This window comes from Cydia splendana, chromosome 20 (genome assembly GCF_910591565.1).
Source record: "Cydia splendana chromosome 20, ilCydSple1.2, whole genome shotgun sequence".
NCBI lineage: Eukaryota > Metazoa > Arthropoda > Insecta > Lepidoptera > Tortricidae > Cydia > Cydia splendana.
Window position 1 is genome coordinate 9607472 of NC_085979.1, and position 21797 is coordinate 9629268.

Here is a 21797-nt window from a genome sequence, read left to right on the forward strand (position 1 = left end):
CGTACGAAGATGGCGACTGAAGGGCAGGGGAGGGAAAGCAACGGGGCTCGGATGAGAGGGCGCGGTACGAGGGGGGAGGGGAAACCGGCGGTCGCCGCGAGCGGGGAGGTGGAGAGGCGCGTTTGAACGACTCGGCTACTCGTGCCAGTAATTTAGTTGTGCGGGGCGAAGGTGGTATCCTGATATTATTCACCTGATATTAACATTCCTATTTAATCTGGAAAAGGACAAAGGATTATAGAACAAATGATGAATGAAATCAGTGATGATATTTATCTCAAATTTATTTGCCTAAGAGCGTGTAATGGGGGTTGCAATTTATTACAAAAAGAGGTGAAGGCAGCCAAACTAATTTTATAGTTTTACGTGGACGAGTGGACGACGTCACGGGATAGTGTTAGTATGGGCTATGGACTCATCGTTACTCTCTTTGCAGAATTACATTGACTATTTCTATTCTCGTAAGACCCAAGGCAATTTTGGCGCTTTTGAATTTGGAACTTTCTTTTATTTCTATATGAGTTCAAAACTCGAATTTAATTTGTACTTGTACAAGTACACGGGGACTTACGAGGCTATAATATTCATCCCAAAATTATAGTAGGTATCCCACAAACTAAGTAGAGTCGGACCAAAAAAAGTCTGCAGCGGATTTGATAGCCCACGCAGTGCAAGTTCAAAATAACACTTGCACTGCGTGGGGTATCAAATCCGCTGCAGACTATTCTTGGTCTGACTCTATCAGTGGCGATCGAGGTACCTAACTTGACAATAGTCCTTCTATCGATAACGACGAAGTCGAAAAGTGCACATGAACCATTAAAAAAAACAGTTGGCGTTAATGTGATCATTATTTTATTCATAGATTTTTTTATTATTATAGGCATTGATGTGAAATAAATATTAGGTATTTATTGTATGATATGAAGTCAAAGAAGCTACATTAGGGTACATTAGGGTAAGTACTACAAATTAAAAAAAAATCTTTTGGTTAAAAACAATGCTCGTTTATAATTAAATATTGTTTAGAATAGGTACATACATATATATTAAAACAGATTTGATAAAACTAAAAAAAAAACACTTAGGTAATGAACAAAAATACATACTTACGTCTGAATTATTATAGGTACTCTTTATTTATAAATTCCATTTAATATTAGAGTAGGTAAATAAAAACAAATATCTTTAAAACTTTCGTATATTAACTTGACAACGTTTTACTACGCCTCGCTAGCCGAGCGAGCAGCTGACGCATCGATATCCTCGTCCCGCTCACTCCCAGCATCAACAAAATGGCCGCCCGCCGCGCCGCGGGCGCGTCACCGCTCACGCGCGCCTCGCCCCCTCGTGCTGCATTCAGACGGACTAGTCGGTCGAGTAGCACAATTTGTTGTTTTGTTTTAATCGCTTCTTATTGTTGTGTTTTTAATACAGTGAATTCATAAATATTGTAAGATTTATTTGTCTTTTATTACCTATTTAGTGTATGTTTATCTTAATTTAAAAATCTTTGTAATTAGTTTCTCTTTTTAGGGTTCCGTACCCAAAAGGTAAAACGGGACCCTATTACTAAGACTTCGCTGTCCGTCCGTCCGTCCGTCTGTCTGTCACCAGGCTGTATCTCACGAACCGTGATAGCTAGACAGTTGAAATTTTCACAGATGATGTATTTCTGTTGCCGCTATAACAACAAATACTAAAAACAGAATAAAATAAAGATTTAAATGGGGCTCCCATACAACAAACGTGATTTTTGCCCAAAGTTAAGCAACGTCGGGCGTGGTCAGTACTTGGATGGGTGACCGTTTTTTTTTTGCATTTTTTTCCTTTTTTTTTTCATTATGGTACGGAACCCTTCTTGCGCGAGTCCGACTGGCACTTGCCCGGTTTTTTATCTTTAACGTTTAGAAAGCGATAACTGTATATTTCGTCTGCACTCTTTTACCATTAGGAGTTAGGACTAATTCATCAGGGTTTGTGAACATACCTATTTACTTTTTTCGTCAAATATAAAATTCTGTTTTGACCATTATTAACCAGTATAACTTGACCATAACATACGAGTGTGGTCATATAATCGCGATATTATAAATATAGAGTTAGACCAAGAAAAGTCTGCAGCGATTTTGATAGGCCACGCAGTTCAAGTGTTATTTTAAACGTCAAACGTCTATGAAATGATGACGTATAAATAACACTTGCACTGCGTGAGCTATCAAAATCGCTGCAGAGTTTTCTTGGTCTAACTCTACCTACTTACTTATTTTGTAATAAACCGCGAAATAAAAAAATGCAGAAGTTACTTCTGCAAAGTTGAAACAATAAGTTTTGATACTTTTACACATTTCACATTTGACTTTGGGACATGGGGATTTACAAGAATAAAGCCAAGAAAGAATAGTATTTTGCATATAAAAGTTTTAATTCCCTAGTTTGTCTTTTGTATTTTAGTGTTCTTTTTATTCTATTTAACAAAGAGGACCTACCTAGTTCGTACTGTGTGCGGTGCATGAATAATTATTGTTATTCATTTTTAGTCTAATTTAGTCATCAGTTATTAATAACCAATAATTCCAATTACTACATTGACTTCAGTTTCAATAGTGTCATTAGTAAAGTTCGGTCATTAGTGCTGATAGTTTCTTGATCTTGACAGTGACGTGACAGTTTATATATTATTTTTATCTTGGGAAATATAGCAATTGGCAGTATTGATTACCAATACAAGTATCAAAACCAAGTCAGCGAACTAAACCTGCTTGACAACTGTAGACGCCAGTAAATTGTAAAACAGTCTCTCTCTCTAACAGCTATAATTGAAAAGAGAGGCGACTCAGTTCCGCTTATACTGTGGTCTATTACTATAACGATTCGCGGTCGCGCGACTTGCTCAGTATTTTGTGAATGTTTGTTGACATTGCGGAAAGCGCGGGGGGAGGGTGCAAGTGTGTAGGTAATTTGAGCGCCAACGCACACACACACAGTGATATACATTCACGTGCCTTCTGTGGCGTCATTTCTATGTGTGCGTGTAAAGACGGTCGGGAACGGAGTGCGGGGGGAAGCGCGGGTGTGTAGATGTAGGTGTGCGTTGCGAGGTCACTCACACAGAGTACTGATTCCCCGTAGCGGCGCGGTGTGGTTTCGTTCATAGGAGACAGCGATACGCGGTGTATTGAATGAACACGTATGTTTTCAGAGTAGATTAATGGATACTTTCATTGTTTGTTTTCCTTATTAAAATCATTAACGTTATATTGTATAAGTAATATCTAATATATATTTTTCATGAAAAAGAATTTTGTAGGTACGATTTGGGTTGGGCTGATTGAGATAACTAATAAAATAATTTAGGAGTTTATGATAATAAGATTTAGGCAGTAAAAAATAATTACACGCCGCATTATATTGCTGACTATACTATTTTTTTTTTGCACTTCAGTATATTTTTCCTAAATACCTACCTACTACCTAGTATACCTACCTCCTAGTACCTAATCTTTAGGCACTAGGTACTCTCTCTGTCAAACATCCAATCCCAATTCCAACCAAGTTCAAAGAAATAACAGCTACCGATATATTTTAAGTTAATTGAACCAAGACTCAAAAGAGGGTCTACAATTTAAGTAAGTACCTATCAAAATCGCTCCGGCAAATCGCTATTCCTAGTAACATGGACACGACCCCAACCGCAACTTATCAGTAATGCGGCCGTTAACGTTCCTATTACGTAGCGAATAGAGTTTAATTTCGTAATTAGTAGCTGTACATGTAAAAGTTCGTTGGCGAGAATGAATGTGCGCGGAGTATAGATAGAGCGTGTTGGCTTGTTTTTAACCGACTTCTAAAGTGGAGATATCATTGTTGGTATCAATTCAACTTGTATGCTGTTAGCTACCTTTAATATTATTTATTTACTAATATCAATTAATTATTTCTCATTGATAAATGTTTGATACAGTCGCGTCTAATACTACCTACCGATACGGTTTAAGTGCCAAAAATTTGTATACACTACCTCTGTATCGATATTCTTAGACGTCACGGCACCTATGGCAAAAAAGACCGACCAAGTGCGAGTCGGACTCGCGCACCAAGGGTTCCGTACCTACATATACGCAAAAAACGGCAAAAAATCACGTTTGTTGTATGGGAGCCCCACTTAGCTAAATATTTATTTTATTCTGTTTTCGATAAAAGTGAAACATAGAACCCTGTAATATTGAGCCAGCGATTTGTTGTTATAGCGGCAACAGAAATACCTACATCATCTGTGAAAATTCCAACTGCCTTGCCATCATGGTTCTTGAGTTACAGCCTGGTGACAGACGGAAGCGGAGTCTTAGTAATAGGGTCCCGTTTTTACCCTTTGTGTACGGAACCCTAAAAAGGAACTAAGTATTTTTTAAGTAGGTACACTTTTTAGCCTTATCGAGCTTATTGTGGTACTACTGGTACTTGGTCGATCTTTGTAAAAGTGTCCTATAATATTTAGTTATAATTTATTTTTATAATCGGCGTTAAAAAAGAGGAAAATGATTACTTGTGACGCTATCCGGAAATTGGGTTATTACTGTTATTAGGGTACCTATTGGTTCTCACGTCTCACGGTGTGCACGGTGTATACTGTTTAGGGCTGCGATGCGTCCGGGTTTCCCCGGATTTGTCCTAGTTTAGAGGCCGTCCGGGGCCAGTCCGAAGGGGTTTTCAAAAAGTGTCCTGGGAACACCCGGTCACTTTTTATGTGAGGACAACTCATTGATTTGAATTATTTACCGGCATTATTGTGTACAATCCGTATAAATACACGTCCGGGGAAAAAATGCAATTTACGCCAAATGTCCGGGTTTTTTAAGCCTTTGTCCGGGTTCGGCGAATTTAGAGATGGCATCAGCCCTAAGTATACTATAAATCAGAATACGGTTTTGTTGACAGGTTACCATGGTACCATTTCATGTTTACTACGTTTATTTCTCGAAACTGTAAAAAGTGCTAGTTTTTCGGCGTTATTCTTTTGTTTTCGTAAATTTTAAAGTGTTTGAATGTGCTTATTTATAGTTGAATCATCGAGAGCGTGGAATTGCATATGTAGTAGTATTGTTTGTTTACAGGCATTCTATATTTGAATTTTCTATTTTCTTGTACTATCAGCATACAACCACTACAAATGCAATTCCATCTTCTCGATAATTCAACTATACAATTAAGAAGGTTTGAAGTGAAAATTGCTGGCAAAACAATCTGTTTTTTAACAATTTGAGTTTACATTCACGTTTGGTACAAAAGAAATGTTGATCTAATAGTTAGCCAGGAATGATAATTAATCATAAAAGCGGATAACTTAAACTAAGATAGGTAGTTATATTTTGGTAAGTATAATTTTTTGAGTAAGTATAAAGCTTAAAAAACCGGCCAAGTGAGAGTCGGGCTCGCGCACGAAGGGTTCCGTACCGTTTACGCAAAAAACGGCAAACCGATTCTCGTGAAATTTAGTGAGTGAGCACTGAGCAGAGGGCCTACCGCGAAGCCGCGAACCACGTTGTTGTCTCCCTGTCACACTTACGTACGAATTTACAACTGCGACAGAGAGGCAACACGTCAAACGTGGTTCGCGGTAGGGTAGGCCCGCAGGTTCAATATTTTTTTTAATTCAGTTTTTAGATTTTAAATGGTGGAACTATGAAAGTTCGCGGAGTATATACAGCTCACAGAGCCACTATACTTTACTCAGTTTAATAAACAGATGGCCTGCATACATCCACGAAGAGATTCAAAGGTGTATGTGAAGTCCCCAACCCACATTGGGCCAGCGTGGGGACTATAGCTAGGGTTGCCAGATTAAAAGTCGCTATTATCGGGAAAAAATATCAATTTTTCGGGATTTTGGGACTTAAGTCGGGAAAAAAAAAACATTCAAATTAAAGTAATTGTATTAAAAACAACGATATTTTACATTATTGGCACTACGTTAGCTACGCGCTCGACGCGGGTCGCTCGCTCGCTCGACGACAGTTCGGAACATGAAATTATTGTTTTATAACGTGATTAACGTGAAGCTGTTTTTCGGGTCAATTTTCACTTCGTCGGGAATCGGGAACACATGCTAAAAATCGGGAGAATCCCGCCAAATCCCGACCATCTGGCAACCCTAACTATAGCCCAAACCCTCTCGTGCTTGAGAGGAGGCCTGTGCCCAGCACTGGGAAGTATATAGACTATTTTTTTTTAAACAGATGGCAGACTGAGAGATGGTGTGCCCGTGCCATTCCTTCTCAACCTCGATCCGGAGGGTGGTTATGAAAAAACTAAGCAGGATCGTGAAAAGCTGCCGAATATCATCTGTAAGTTCCTATTCACGTATGTCTTAGCATAAGTTCCCGAATTAAATTTAATTAAAATTTAACCAACGTAATATAAAAAAGTCCGACGAGGTTCATGGTCAGAATCTTAAAAAAAACATCTGCGGTCTAATTTCCGTGACAAAATGTATGAAAAGAGTCGTGGCAACTAGACGCAACCGCAGACATTCTCAGAGAATTACCCATCTCAGGATATTCCCGCAAATGGAGTTTAATTATCTACATGCTCATTTGCAATCTTGGTTTTGGTTTTCAACCAGCAATCTATCTTCTTCTGTTGCCATGTCGCTTACAGCTCAAGATAAGACCTACTTCTTGGTATAACACTATACCAAGGAGTGGGTTTCTTACAATTGTTTTGTTTTTCAGTGAAATGGGAGGCAAGCTAGGCAAGCTCTGTACGCCCCATGTCCAGTCTGTGGGCTCCGTGCTGGACCGAGTCATCTCACAGCCCAGCAGCGAGGCCCACACAGTTCTGTACAAACTCGCGGACTTCCATAAGGGTAAAGCCTTTCGCACATGGAGCTGATGGAGCTACTCAAAAAGAACTAGTTACAAACTTAGTTGCTTGAACGTCACCGCCCATACATTGTCATTGAGGTTCGCACACGCGGCGACTAGTCACTAACCGGTTAGTAACGCGTTAGCAACTGATCAGTTGATCACGCATGACGCGGCGTGCCGGTCGCCGCGCTACTGGTTACCCGAGTTTTTGTGTTTTTGTTGTGTACCTTCGTTGTTAAAAATGAACGAACAAACTTTAAATATTAAATTTGTGCAGGAAGTGGAAAAGTATCCATGTTTATATAATTACACATTAGGAGATTACTCAAGAAAGGATGCAACAGAAAAAGCTTGGAGTGAAGTGGGAAAAATATTTAATTTGACACGTAAGTATTTATTATTATTTTTATTACAAAATATGATTCCATTGCCACGGTAATGCTGCATGAGGTGTAATAAAATAGTTTGCCAATTATTCTCTGAGATTATAAACTGAAGATTGTGTAGTTACTTGGAGATTTTGTGGAGCTGGTATTGATTCGGGAGTTAAGTCAGTTGTTTCAAATTGCTGTGGTGTGTATACTTTCTCTGCTTCGTACGTAATTGTGCAATAGGTATACAGGCAGATTTTACAATATTTGTAACTATTTCCGTGTCTCGACAACGTATAGGTCTGTCTAGAACGGCAAATTTCTCAGCCATAATTCCAAATGTACATTCAATAGTCTTTCTTCCTCGACTCAGCCTATAATTAAACACTCTTTTTACATTATTCAAAGTTCTGGATATGGTCTCATCAGATAGCGTGATAATGGAAACGCCTCATCACCTACGAAATAGCAGGGAAATTCTTTGTCGTCGTTTGGTAATCTTGAAGGTGCGGGTATATTAGCTGCATTCTCAAGCTACTGTTTGATAGCTGAAATATTCCACCATCACTATTTCTCCCAGCGTAGCCACATTCAATGTAATGTAAATAGTCCGTCCGCATCACAACATGCCATCAAGACAACAGAATGAAAGGATTTGTAGTTAAAATTACTTGATCCCGAATTAGGGAATTTCTCTACTCGGACGTGTTTCCCATCTAAAGATCCGATGCAATTAGGCAAATTCCACAACAAACTAAAGTGCTCTGATATTTTCTTCCATTGGGCTACATCCGGGACTGGCATATAAATATCCTTTAGAACATTCCAAATAATAACTGTAGTTTCAGCGACTATCTGTGCAACTGTATTGTCTCCTCTAGCAAAATAGTATCCGATATTCACAAATGAATCGCCACTTGCCAAGTACCTGCAAAAACATAATAAATTTTGTTAATTTTGTTTCAGATAGCCAATGTAAAGAAAAATGGAAAAATTTGCGTGCGGTTTTCGTCCGGCACACAAAACCAGCTCCGAGTGGATCTTCTTCAAAATATAAGAAACCGTATTATTTGGCCGATGCGATGCAATTTACAATCCCATACATAAAAGCTCTGAACAATACCATGTCAGGGAATCTTCCTCAGGCAGCAGTTAGGGAAGTGACGGGCCAAAAAGATAACGATGAAGCAAATGAGTCGCAATCCATATTACAACAGAACATCTCATTACCTCAAAACGTGTCATCACCAACAGAAGACATGGCATCACCCATGTCAAGCCCTCTGCCTGAATCTTCTCTTATATCTAATCAACCACTCTCTCCCATGTCATGCCCTCTATCCAGAGCAACTGTTCCCAGTACTGACACCGGCTCTAATCGTCGTAAAAGAAAACCATTGTCAACTGCCGATGATGCTATTAAGGAATACTTCAAAGCCAGAAAGGCTAAACTTGAAAAAAAGTCTGAAGACATAGAAGATCCTAAGCGAATGTTTTTACTAAGCTTATTACCAGACATGAAAGCAATGTCCGAAAGTCAAACGAGAACCTTCAAGCGACGAGTGCTGGCCTTAGTGGATGAAATTTTAGAAGAATCTCCGAGCACTTTGGCACCACCACATCAATAATTACAATAGTACTTAATTACTAATAAATAACTAAAAATCTTACATTAACGTTATTAAAATCCTTTCTACTGCGCACACGCACTCCCGCATGTTAGTATTTTTTTTACAAATAGCAGGAGCTATTAACTGTACCAAACTTAAATAGCTATCTTTGGACATTCTATAGAATCCCATTATTATCTGTTTCACGCAGCTCTTGTGCTGCAACTGACAATCTGCAGTTCACATTATTTCGAATATACGGGTGAATCCAAAACCTGCGAATATTCCTTCGGCGCCTATGAAGATAATAGTATAATAAAATGTCGTCATCATCCTCGCTTGATCCACTTGACATGTTTGCTTTTTTCTAATATTTTCCTGTTGGTCCGTGTGCTTTTGTGAACAGAACTGAATGAAGCCTTGCAATTTGAGTAGCGTCGTGTGCGAGGTACAGTTACTAACTGGTTTGTAATTGTAATTACTAATTAGTTCCATCACTTTTGAGTACCTCCATGTGCGAAAGGCCTAAGAAAGACACATTACGGCCGAACTTGCTCTTTTGTATTCTAGAACGCTCACAGAGTCAGGATGGCCGTGTGGGAGATAAAAAATTGAGTTCAACGCCATCTGTTAGATTTATTGTGACATTATGGATTGCAAACAGGAAGAATAGTTGAGAACGCCATGCTCAACTATTATATTGCATCTCACAGGAATTTCCACAACTCGCTGTTTCTTGTACCTACTTACGATTGAAAATAAAATCTGGTTAAATATTTTTAGGTACTTACAGTAACAAGTTTTGAAGTTTCATTTCACCACAATATCACGAATTGCAATCTTGTGTACAGAATGGTTTTATTTCTAATGTCGTTCATGCCATCTTATTTTTTAGGTAATTACTAATAAGTAAGTACATAGGTATTTAATCGCAGATGTAAGGATAGAAAAAATCTGAAAGCAGATATTATTTTCCAAAACAGGAGGTCTACTGCTAGAGACGTACGCTAAAGGAGGTATGGTGGCGGCAGAGAAGCTGATCCGTGAGGAGTTCGCAGCCTACATGTACGCCGGGGGGCGCGGGCGAGTCATCAACCGCGCGGAGTACTTGCGGTGGAAGTTCCGAGATCAGGAACAGGTATATAAACTCGATACAACTGTATTTGTAGATGGGTGGATGCAATATGCTTATGTGAAACAAATATTATGCCTGCATCACACCGCCACGGCTGCTGAAGTGGTGGAGTATGCTCACCAGAAGACCGGTTACATGGTGAAGGTGTTCCAGCTTCGAACGCGCCACTCACTTCGTGCATTTCAACTCTTTGTGGTGCGCATGCGGGGACTAGCCAGGGGACTATTGGGTATGCGCTTCTGGCCGAAAGTACCCAAGTAGCATGGAAGTGTCGGCAACATCAATATAGCAGCCAATTAAGAACTTAGAGTGATTTAAGGGACGTATAAGAGTGTCAGAAAAGATTTAAGCTGTATAAAAGGTACTTTACAGACATTATACAGCTCAAGCTGTATAAAATCATTATAAAGGATTCTGCGGAAGCATGGGGTGCTTTATCAGAATATAAAAAATCTACTATAAAACTAAAAGTGTTGTGAGAGACTACAAGCTAATTCTATCGTAAAAGCTGTATACAGGCTGTATTGTAGTAACACTTGGCACTTTTAGCTGTACAAAAGTATCTGTCAACTCCGTTTTAAAACATTAAGTGTTATGAAACACTACAAGCTAATTTTATCGTAAAAGCTGTATACAGGCTGTATTGTAGTATCACTTGGCACTTGTAGCTGTACAAATGTATCTGTCAACCCCGTTTTAAAGCTATTTCTTATGGCGTAATCTTACTCTCCTATAAGAATAGTAGTTGTATAACTTCTGTCTGTAAGGGTATTATAAAACCAAATGAATAAATGGCAGCTATAGTACAGCTTTTTTCTGTATTACTGATAGAGTCGCTTATAACAATCTTTTGGCGTAATTTTACACTCGTATAAGTATAGTAGTGTAATGATTTCTGAAAATAAGTGTATTATAAAACTAAAGGAATATATGACAGTTACAGTCTTCTTCTTCCTCGCGTTATCCCGGCATTTCGCCACGGCTCATGAGAGCCTGGGGTCCGCTTGACAACTAATCCCATGATTTGACGTAGGCACTAGTTTTAGTTTTTTAGTTTTTACGAATGTTTTTAATGAATGACAGTTACAGTACAGGTTTTTTATTTGTTATACGGATCTCTAAAGAGAATTATAACTTATGTACGGAGAACCGAAATACAGCCAAACGAATACAAATATTCTATTAAAAAGCTGTTTTAATTACAAAAGCTGTAAAAGACACTCTATTTATTACACAGCACAGCTACTAAGATTATAATGCTCTCCAACTATCCTGTAGGCTGTTTAAAAATTGTCGCCATTTTACAAGAAATAAAAAAACGTATTTGTAAATATAATTAAAGAAATACTTGCAAATATTTAGCAGACTAACGCCGTGTTATGATTACCAGCTAAAATAAATTGTTTAGCCTTAGAATTAATATTTATAAATATTTTTGATACTCTAACCTTAAAAACAAACAGTAACTTTGCCGATTTTTGATATTTTCCTTATGGTTTCTCTTTGTTATTTTGCAGGCGCGTAAATATTTTGCTAGAAAAGATACACAGGTTCACAATAAATAATAATCCGCACTTACCAATAATGTAAAATTCCATTCAAGTCCTGTATAATATTTACTTTTACTTTTACCATCCACTATAACACTTTATTGTCGCCATTACTATATTACGAATGAACAAGATTAAGACATTTTAGTTTCTTAAATGATTATTATTCTCTTGTAATTCTTTCTTATAACTAATTTAAAACTTATATTCTTATATCGTACTTATAAGAGATTATCTGTAGTGTTAAGGTTTCCTGTTACACCGAAATATAGCTGTAATGCAGCTATTATGCAGCTTATGTATTGCTTATACAGCTACTCTACAGCTCTAATAACGCCAAAGGCTGTATAATTTGGGCCCTTTTTTTACTTATAAGGGCTGTATAAGCGCTTATACAGCCTTTGTACAGCCTAACTGTACAGCTTATAGTATACAAATAAACTTTAATACAGCTTATATACAGCTTGCAATGCTACTTGGGTAGTCGTGTTAAGGAAGTAAACTACCGAGTCCGACGCAAGACCAACGCAGCCACGACGTCCTGTTGCCAAAATAGTTATTTAGAGTACCTATTTCATATCTACACCAATTTAAATAACTTCTAATTTTGTTTAAAATCCAGGTGGTTCTGCCGATCGAAGCGTCGTTGTCTCCACATGATCCCCTGGCAAAGTGGGAAGACCACATGTCTTGCTGGCAGATGAGCTATCGCGGCGCGCTGGGCGAGTCGCTGCTGCATGTCCTTATCATTTGCGATACGAAGGTATTGTCAAGTATTGTTAATACGTAAAAAATATCCCACAAATCATATCGTTCATAATCACATGAGAAGGGCGATTGTGCACTACAATTAGGGTTGCCATACGTCCGGATTTGTCCGGACATGTCCGGATTTTTGACCCTTTGTTCGGATTGCGGCCGGACTTGGCATGTGTCCGGATTTTTAGGAATGACCTTATAAAAATAAAACGCGCGGCCGGGGAGGGGGCTACGGACGGTAAAATTACGTGTAGTGCACAAGCTACTATATACATTTAATGGCGTGCCATGTCGGACCGTAAAAACTCGGACTGCCGGACAGTAAAATTCATTGTAGTGCACAATCGCCCTGAATGTTACTGTCCAGCAGTCCGAGTTTTTACGGTCCGATATGGCACGCCATTAAATGTATATAGTAGCTTGTGCACTAGACGTAATTTTACCGTCCGACATTTTACTTTTCCCCATTCCGGACAGCTTTTTTCCGGTCCGAGATGACAGTTATGAAAAACGTGTTTATGCTTGTGTACTGCGTCTGGAATTAGTATTATTCATGACTTGGCCGGGCGGGGGCGGGTTAGGGGGTTGTGTGGTTCATGCCACTGCGCCGCACCTGCGAGTAAAAAGACGGACAAGTGCACAAGCCAATCATCCGTTTTTTTCATACCATATCGGACCATGAAAACTCGGACTGCCGGACAGTAAAATTCATTGTAGTGCACAATCGCCCGAAGACGGTAACTTTTGTCAAAAAGCGACCGCAATGACCTTGACAGTGACCTCCCGTGAGCTTTCCTTGTTCAACCGTTCTCTACAATCTTAACCAGAGCTTCCTAATGTGTATCCTACGCATTTAGGTTTTTGAAGTGAAAACTTCTTTAGCGGCGCTGAGCACTTTTTGAGGTGGGGAAAAAATGATAAACTCGAGACAGCGTAAGTAGCGTAACGCGTAACGCGTAAGGCGTCTCTCCTCTCTTTCTACCGCACGGCGAAAATGTATGCCTGAGCCTGCTGTTTCATGTAGGCGGCGCAGGGCGCTTGCGTGAGTTGCGTGACTTTGTGTTATGTGTCACGGAGAATGTTATTCACCAAAGAACTTTAGTCATAACGTATCATAATCAGGTCAATTATTTAAAACTGGACTTTTATATTAAGCAATAAAGCTCAATGTTATAATCTTGTACGGGCTGAAATACGAGGATCTCATAGTTACATTCTAACTTTATATCACTCCAATATAATTCAATAAAGCTACATCTTGATGAAATAGCTAATAAAAGTGAACTCTAGTACTGGTGAATAAAACTCAAAATATCATGACCAAATATATTTAGATGCGAGGTCTGCAAGGTAACTTTACAATTTCTATTCGAATTTTAAACAATTAACGCTACAAATTTAAATTTCGAATTTTAAACAAGCTCACTGACCAGCAATTTCGGAACTAAAGTTTTTCAATAGAAAGGAGGATGGGTCAATTTTATTATACATAGTGCTGCAGACATTTTGGACTAGTCATTGAGTTTTCACTTCTGTCGGCACTCCCGGAGTGCAACCCGTTGTTTTTTTTTATAAAAATTTGGCCGATGTGATCGAAACTCTTTCCATCCCTTATAGACTATAACTATAGTTAGGTACTTATATTGACTTTCTTTTTAGCACTTTTCAAATTTACTGCCTTTAAAAGGTGCATAGAAATGGAAGAAACTCAATTACATGTTGCCTCTATTTTATAATGTTTTTCTTTCAGATTCACACCAGACTCGCCAGAACCCTTCTCAAATGTTTTCCAAAGCTGTCTATGGATGTCGTGGAAGGCGAGGAGTATTTAGGTAAACACAAAATCAAACTGTTATATTTATTGGATTTACGGACACGTAAAATGTCAGGAGAGCCGTGTTGATTTTTTTTTCAATTATTCAACGCCATCTATTGAGTCTCATGGTGATGCATGAGCTTAAACTAGAACACACAAACTACTAAGAACTAAACCTAAGAATTATTTTTATGTGCATCTGTGTTTTACAGGATCTATTTTCTTTACATCCACTTCATTTCCAGGAGCCAGTTCTTTGCATTTGGCAATAGCATACAGCAACAACGAACTGGTACAGGATCTAGTGGACTGCGGTTGTGACGTGAACCAGCGAGCGATTGGTAAGAAAACATCGTGGCAAATTAAACTTGTAAACCACCTTTCCACATGGTGACAATACACTGAAACATTTTCCTTCGTATTTCCAACTCAATTTCCCAAATATTCCAGGCAGTTTCTTCCTGCCTCGCGACCAGCAGAAGGTCCCTCCAGACCGACAGACCAACTACGAAGGCCTGGCGTATTTGGGAGAGTACCCCCTGGCGTGGGCGGCGTGCTGCGCTAATGAATCCGTCTACAACCTGCTGTTGGAGTCCGGTGCGGATCCGGATATGCAGGACTCGTTTGGCAACATGATACTGCATATGGTCGTCGTTTGTGACAAACTGGTGAGTATCGTCATACTTAATTTATTATAGTCGACGCCAATATGATGGTGCAAAACTCTCCACATATGTGATATGATGCTGTGGTCAAATGACACCCAGCTTGTATCTTGAAGACACCTAGAGTCCGTCCCGAATTTAAGCAAAGATATTTTTTATTATTAGGACATGTTTGGCTACGCGCTCCGTCACCCGAAGGTGCCAGCCAGCAACGGGCGCATGAACCGTGCCGGCTTCACCCCCCTCACTCTGGCCTGCCAGCTGGGTCGAGACTCCGTGTTCAGAGAGATGCTCGAGCTGTCCTGTCGGGAGTTTTGGCGGTATTCTAACATCACGTGCTCTGCGTATCCGCTTAATGCTTTGGACACGCTTTTACCTGATGGGCGAACAAGTAAGCTTCCGTTTATGTTTAAGTCTGCCTTCAATTGTTGAGGTCCTAAGCTTGAATTAAAAGCGGTTCAACGGGCATGACGTCTTTAGCTTGATGGAACTAAACTAAACATCTGTAGCTCTACGGACAACTATTCTGATGGAAGGCAACTTCTGTTCAGAATTAGTTTAGTAGGAATATTTGGAATTTGGAACCTGCATTATTTGACGCTCGTATGTCGACTGGGCCCACTCCAGAAAAATCTTAGTTAATTATAAAACCCTACAGATTTTCTTGGTTATTACTTGGTTATACAGGATATTGAATCGCAGTAACGTTGTGGTTTAGTAATGTTGGTACTGATGATATTTGATGATTATCAAATGATCATATATGAGACACCTATGCTTTTCTAATCTAGATTGGAACTCAGCGCTTTTCATAATCCTTAACGGAACAAAACAGGAGCATTTGAACATGCTGGACGGAGGGATCATCCAAAGGCTATTAGAAGAAAAGTGGAAAACTTTCGCAAGAGTAAGTTCCTAATTTTAAGAACACAAAACAATACATTTGCCATTTATAACATACTTAGCTAATACTAGAGCACGTATACGCAACAACATAATGAGGTCAAAACCCCACAGATTTTACTTAAGTGGTTTCAAGTCATCTGTGGTTTATGTTTCGTTTCGTTGGATTTGACATAATATATCTAATGACATGTCCTTTTAAATGATTGCAGTGCCATCTGTGTCTATGCGTGTTGATCCTATCATTCGATCAACTAGATTAGACCTGATGCTGCAACGAACTTTTAATATTCAAAAAAGTAAAACAGCTTCCGCTTTTAAATTCTTCTCAAAACCTTTCAGAACAAATTCCTCAAACGCCTGCTAATTCTGTTGGTACATCTCATACTGCTCTCTGTGTCTGTGTACCTCCGACACAGCGCTGCAGAGGCAGAGGCTAACCCTGAGTGGAGACTTGAGGTAAGATATCTATCTATCATGGGTCTCCAAAGTATTATATACTGTGCTTCTTTTTGCGGGCCGGCATGAATAAAGGTTATTTTCTCGTCGGGCTTGATTGACGGCTCACCATTTAGGGATGTCTTGATCTAAATCTTCTGTAGCATACGCTGCTTACGAATAGCTACCTCATATATATAGAAATACGAATCAGTTACCCAACTCACCTGGAACTCTTATTTAGCGGTATAAGAATGATCTAAGATGCTTCAAACCTATTCTTATATTATCTTCATTTGTTAGTCCTATTTATTTTAAGCCTCATAATAATACTTATGCAATTTTATGTCATCAGATAACAGACGCTCGAGGTGGCATCAGACTGGCGTGCGAGCTAGGCACCATCGCCAGCACGCTATGTTACATTATTCTTCAACAAGGCGACGAACTCAAAAACCAGGGCGTCGTCGCTTACATCAAACAGTTGGTGAGTGATCACAATTTACATTATCATGTTAGAGTTGTTGTAATTATATATTTCTGTCGAATCATTAAGCTTCAAATAGGCATCGCGAGGAAACCGGACTAATCCCAATAAGGCCTAGTTTACCCTCTGGGTTGGAAGGTCAGATGACATCAGTCGCTTTCGTAAAACCTAGTGCTATAGCATGGCCTGAGTGGACGCTTGAGCGGGGCGTGCTGCGTTCATATTCAATAAACGCAAATGTACCTAACCGGCTTGAGTGCACGATGCATAGATCAATTTTCCGCTTGCCGCCACGCAGTCAGTCAATGCAAGCAAATTCCCGCAGTGGGATATGTCTCATTGATCTTCCTCGCGTTGTTCCGGCATTTTTCCATGGCTCAAGGGAGCCTGGAATACGCTTGGCTGTATCTAAATCTAATACCTATTTTGGTCTGCCCGCAGATACACGAACCAGCAAAATTCATCTTCCTAGTATCGAACCTGCTCCTCTTGGTGTGTATACCGGCGAGATTGATGCGACTGCCGATGCTAGAGGAGGCGTTGCTCATCTTTCTGCTGCCTGGCTCTTGGTTTCTGCTCATGTTCTTTGCTGGGTATGATATTTAAATACTAATCTACGCAACTTATACAAGTCCGTCACGGGTAATAAAAACTCACAAAAGGAGATCTGAGGGCGCAGCATAGTTCCATTTTTATCGCCCGTCACTATGCCCGTTACTTTCGCACCTACATACTTGTTAGAACGTGACAGCCATGGTGACAAGCGATGAAAATGTGACCGTGCTACCGTCGATGTTATTGTCAATTTCCATAGTAAAATGAATGACAATAACGTCGCAACAGTAGTGCAGCTGTCGTTGGAAATGGACTGTCACCTTTATGCTTAACTAAAGTTGGTCAAGCAGATCTTGTCAGTAGAAAAAGGCGGCAAATTTGAAAAATGTAGGCGCGAAGGGATATCGTCTAATAGAAAATTTGAATATCGCGCCTTTTTCTACTGACAAGATTTGCTTGGCCATCTATAGTTGTGTAGTGTAGACAGACACCGCAGGGGTGACATCGCTACTACAGTGAACGCTGAATGAACCGATTCCGATCCCAGCATCTCCACCATTTTAGATGCGCCATATCTATTTACACTCAGTAATGTACAGTCACTATTAATGGCATAATAATTGCGGAACGTGATGGTACGACGCATTTGCCTGAATCAGAATAAGAGTTCACCTGTCTTTACTTCCAAGTTGGCATCGCACGTATCAGTAGCATTTTCTGTCCGGCTTTAGCCAGATCGGCTTCCACAAATGCGATGAATGTCGGCGATTATTACCTCTTTCAGACATCGTTTGACATGAATTAATTTCCAATACAGGGCAGTTCGACTGACGGGTCCGTTCGTGACGATGATCTACAGCATGATAACTGGCGACATGTTCACCTTCGGCATCATCTACTGCATCGTGCTCTTCGGCTTTTCACAGTCTTTCTACTTCCTCTACAAAGGTACATATTACTGTCTTCTGTAGTAAACTAGCAGACGCTGCCTGATCGGAAGATCATGGACATATATTTAATTACACAAACGGGTCTACCGCGATATAATTTCATTGTTAACATGTGAACAAAACGCGAGAGTTTAAAGTGTTGGACATAAACAAAATCAGAGGAACCACTCATCTGTTGTCGCCACAGAAAACCGAAAGATAACAGAAAGGTGGTTGGTCTGCGGTTGTCGCCCTCTGAGTACCGAATGATACTCTCGCCTTGAAGAGTCCCTAAGCACAAAATAAACTTTGAGGCGTATTCTACATGCTGCACCTTGTAGGAAAAAATGAGAGAATAAAGTCCGATTATTTTTAGTGAAAAGTATCTAGGAAGTGGGGATGAGCTTAGCGCCTTCAGCGGGAGATGAGATGTTAAAAACGAGATCCAGTTTAGAAAGTTCTTCAGAGAATTTCCCGTTATAAAGATGCTAGAAGCATAAAAAATCCTACTCAACTATTAAATATTTACTTTTTCAGGGTTCCCCAATGTTTCATCCACTTTATATGCAAGTTACCCGACCACATGGATGGCTTTGTTTCAAATCACACTGGGAGATTATAGTGTAAGTAAACGACACCAGGATTTATAAATCTAGCGACCCGCCCCGGCATGGCACGGGTTACACAAAACCTTAACAAAGTATATACCTACCTAAACATTCCTCAAGAATCCGCATGGAAATCCGTTCAGTAGTTTTTGAGTTTATCGGGACATACATCGGGACTTTGTTTTATAAGGTGTAGTGATGATCCAACCAGACTTATGACTGCAATGACGACAATAATGATCGATGTTGTTTTCAGTACTCAGATCTGGGCATGACTTCGTACCCAAACCTGACCAAGTCCGTGTTCACTCTATTCATGATCTTCGTGCCGATTCTACTCCTCAACATGTTGATCGCCATGATGGGGAACACTTATGCGCATGTCATCGAGCAGTCGGAGAAGGAATGGGTTAAACAGGTCAGAAAATTGTTAGATACACTAAAAGTCTATCAACTGTTTCGATACAAGTCTGCGAAGTCCAAAGCTTCTTTCTCATTGACCTTACGTAGGTAAATGCATGTTAAACTAACATTTTCCTTGAAATAGATAGGTAGAAAGGAGAACACATTCCTAACAGCTTATAACGAGATAAACCTAACCCATCCACCACACTTGTCTTTGTGTCCCACAATAAAACAGGAGTCCAGTACTCCATTAAACTATATTTAGGATTTTATCATCTGTCACCATGCCTGTCACGTTCTAACAAATATGAAAGTGCGGAAGTGACGAATGACATGACAGGTGATAAAAATGCGACCATGATACAGATGCTGGCGGCCTAGCTAAGGTGACAATCGCTTGCTCTTCGCCATCGAATCGTTTTGTGTTCTCTATCACTCTTCCATATTAGTGTGACAGTGACAGTTGCGTTTCGCTCGCTACGGAGCGTTAGTAATTGACATGTTATCTACAGGGCCTGGACTAGTCTTCGACATGGAACCTTTGTATTTACTCAAATCTCTTCCATTTCTTCACAGTGGGCAAAAATCGTCGTCTCTCTGGAACGTTCCGTGGCGCAAGAGGATGCACACAGATACCTGCAAGAGTACTCCATCGGCCTAGGCCCCTCGGACGACCCGCGGTACGAGCAGCGCGGAGTCATGGTCATTAAGAGTAAGGACAAGACGAGAGCCAAGCAGCGGAAAGGCGCACTTGCCAATTGGAAGGTAAGATTTTTAGAAGAGGTAAGGTTTCGGTTTTTTATTATATAGGAGGTAAATGAGCAGGTGAATAGCCTGATGGTAAGCAATTGCCGTCGCCTATGAAGACCCCGCAACACCAGAGGGGTTGTACGTGCATTGCCGGGAGAGATGGGAGTAGGAAGTACGCTTTTAATCAAGGTCGTATCGGTAAGTTTATGTTTTAAAACACAATTTTCCTTTTTTGTATTTATTTGGAAAACTTTGTCTAGGTAATAGAAGACCACGTCGACTTCCTTAACCCACAAAAAATGAAAATTTTCAATCTGACACGTGGATTCTCAGACCAGTGCATTTACTTCCTAGCATTTTCAAAAGCATCAATACATTCATAGCTGAAACTTCGGAATATACCTATGTACTTCCCTAACACAAACAATGTAATTTAATTTTGATTGACAGCGCGTTGGTAGGGTGACGATAGCAGAGCTGCGAAGACGAGGAATCACGGGAGAAGACCTTCGGAGGCTGATGTGGGGTCGAGTGTCTATTTCCACGCCCACTAAAGCACCTCTTGGGTAATAACATAAATGTTAATGTTGTTGGTATTAGGCGGTTTACATTCGCGGCTCGTCGCCTCGAGCGCGTATGCACGACGAGCTAATGATTACACGCTCGCCTCGTGGCTCGGCTCATGGCTCGACTCGTGTCTCGCGCACGAGAATGTAAACTGCCTATATGATACCTACTCTTAGTGCAGTCTGAACACTTGCAAAGACTTTCAGATCACAAATAATAACGTTTTTTGTAGAAGGCGCCCACAAGCCCCTCCACCGGACTGTGTAGCGGCCGCAGAAGTCAGCCAAATCGGTCTCTCGGGAGGGGATGCTCTCAACGGAGTTGGGACCGCGCTGTCTTCCGCTCTAGATGTCATGGCTTTCACGCAGGACCTGGATCTTGGTTCCACTGGTATTGTAAACTTGAAAACTACCAATTTTGTGGATGCAAGTGGAAGTCCCTTTCTAACAAAAGCTGTCAAAAAGGGACTTCCACTTGTATTAAAAGTTACAAGCTTTTGATAAACAGGGCACTGGTCTCTGTTAGACGATGAACGCTGCAAAAACATCACTTTCTTTATAAATGCGGTTGTCTGTCCATACAAGGTCAGCATAAGGCTTCAGCAGTAGGCTAAAAACGTCTATTATGCTGTCTGTCTTAACTTGTCATAATTTTGCAGGCACAGACCAAATTAAACAACCAACGCCAGACCTTCTAGTAAACGGAAAAACCATCACAAAACCAGGCCAAACCACAGTCAGTCAACCTGGACAAATGCCACCAGGCCAACCAGGGCTTGCAGTTCCAAAAACTGCAGGCATGCCCGCGCCTGTATCTGGAACAGGGCTACAAGTGCCTTCTGTGGTTATTCCGACAGTTCCAAGTGTTCCAGGAGCTTTGCCAGCTGCTATGGCTGGGCAAGGAGTTCAAAGCTCTCTGCAAGGTATACCTGTGCAAGGTGTTCCTACGCAAGGTATACCTGTGCAAGGCATACCTGGACAGGGTATGCCAGGACCAGTTGCTGGACAGATTACTATGACGCAGGATATGTTAAGAATTGGAGTACCGCAGCCACCTGGTAAGTTGATTTTCACTAAAGTTATTTTCTTAAGGGCTAATACGCAAACGTGTTCACGAATGGAAAAGTATCTTTCGGACCGCTCCGCTCCCACACTCATCTCTGATCTATGGTTATTTACTCTGATTTCTTTCGAATGATTTCGATGTTTTCCATCACCCATCATATTGACTACATTTTGAGTTATTTCTTGTTATCATCAGCGAATTTTTGTCACAATATGCCGTCCCCAAAAAACTTGCCGCCCTAAGGCCCGGGCTTACTTGGCCTTAGGGCAAATCTGCCACTAAGGAAGCCTAATTGCCCAACAGTAGGTCTATAGGTTA

General features: G+C 40.3%; 2 protein-coding genes across 2 annotated transcripts in view; both read left to right on the forward strand.

The window, feature by feature from the left end:
- Positions 1-6236: 6236 nt before the first annotated feature.
- Positions 6237-21797, forward strand: part of LOC134800638 (uncharacterized) — a 36959-nt gene continuing 21398 nt past the window's right edge. The window contains exons 1-19 of the mRNA XM_063773123.1: positions 6237-6344; positions 6732-6865; positions 9831-9985; positions 12155-12295; positions 14042-14123; positions 14353-14448; positions 14558-14775; positions 14938-15163; positions 15564-15679; positions 16018-16134; positions 16469-16600; positions 17042-17193; positions 17973-18103; positions 18622-18707; positions 18949-19110; positions 19674-19862; positions 20298-20413; positions 20647-20804; positions 21073-21471. Coding sequence (XP_063629193.1) covers positions 6736-6865; positions 9831-9985; positions 12155-12295; positions 14042-14123; positions 14353-14448; positions 14558-14775; positions 14938-15163; positions 15564-15679; positions 16018-16134; positions 16469-16600; positions 17042-17193; positions 17973-18103; positions 18622-18707; positions 18949-19110; positions 19674-19862; positions 20298-20413; positions 20647-20804; positions 21073-21471 — 2806 coding nt within the window. The 5' untranslated portion in view covers positions 6237-6344; positions 6732-6735. The remainder of the gene's footprint in view (positions 6345-6731; positions 6866-9830; positions 9986-12154; positions 12296-14041; positions 14124-14352; positions 14449-14557; positions 14776-14937; positions 15164-15563; positions 15680-16017; positions 16135-16468; positions 16601-17041; positions 17194-17972; positions 18104-18621; positions 18708-18948; positions 19111-19673; positions 19863-20297; positions 20414-20646; positions 20805-21072; positions 21472-21797) is intronic.
- On the forward strand, positions 7108-8865 carry LOC134800639 (uncharacterized). Its single transcript, XM_063773124.1, has 2 exons — positions 7108-7252; positions 8204-8865. Exons 1-2 carry the CDS (start codon positions 7108-7110, stop codon positions 8863-8865), a joined length of 807 nt encoding a protein of 268 aa, XP_063629194.1.

Coding starts and splice junctions, on each gene's coding strand:
- LOC134800639 (XM_063773124.1), top strand. CDS start 7,108: ATGAACGAACAAACTTTAAATATTAAATTTGTGCAGGAAGTGGAAAAG. Junction 7,253..8,203: donor AAAAATATTTAATTTGACAC/GTAAGTATTTAT, acceptor ATTTTGTTTCAG/ATAGCCAATGTAAAGAAAAA.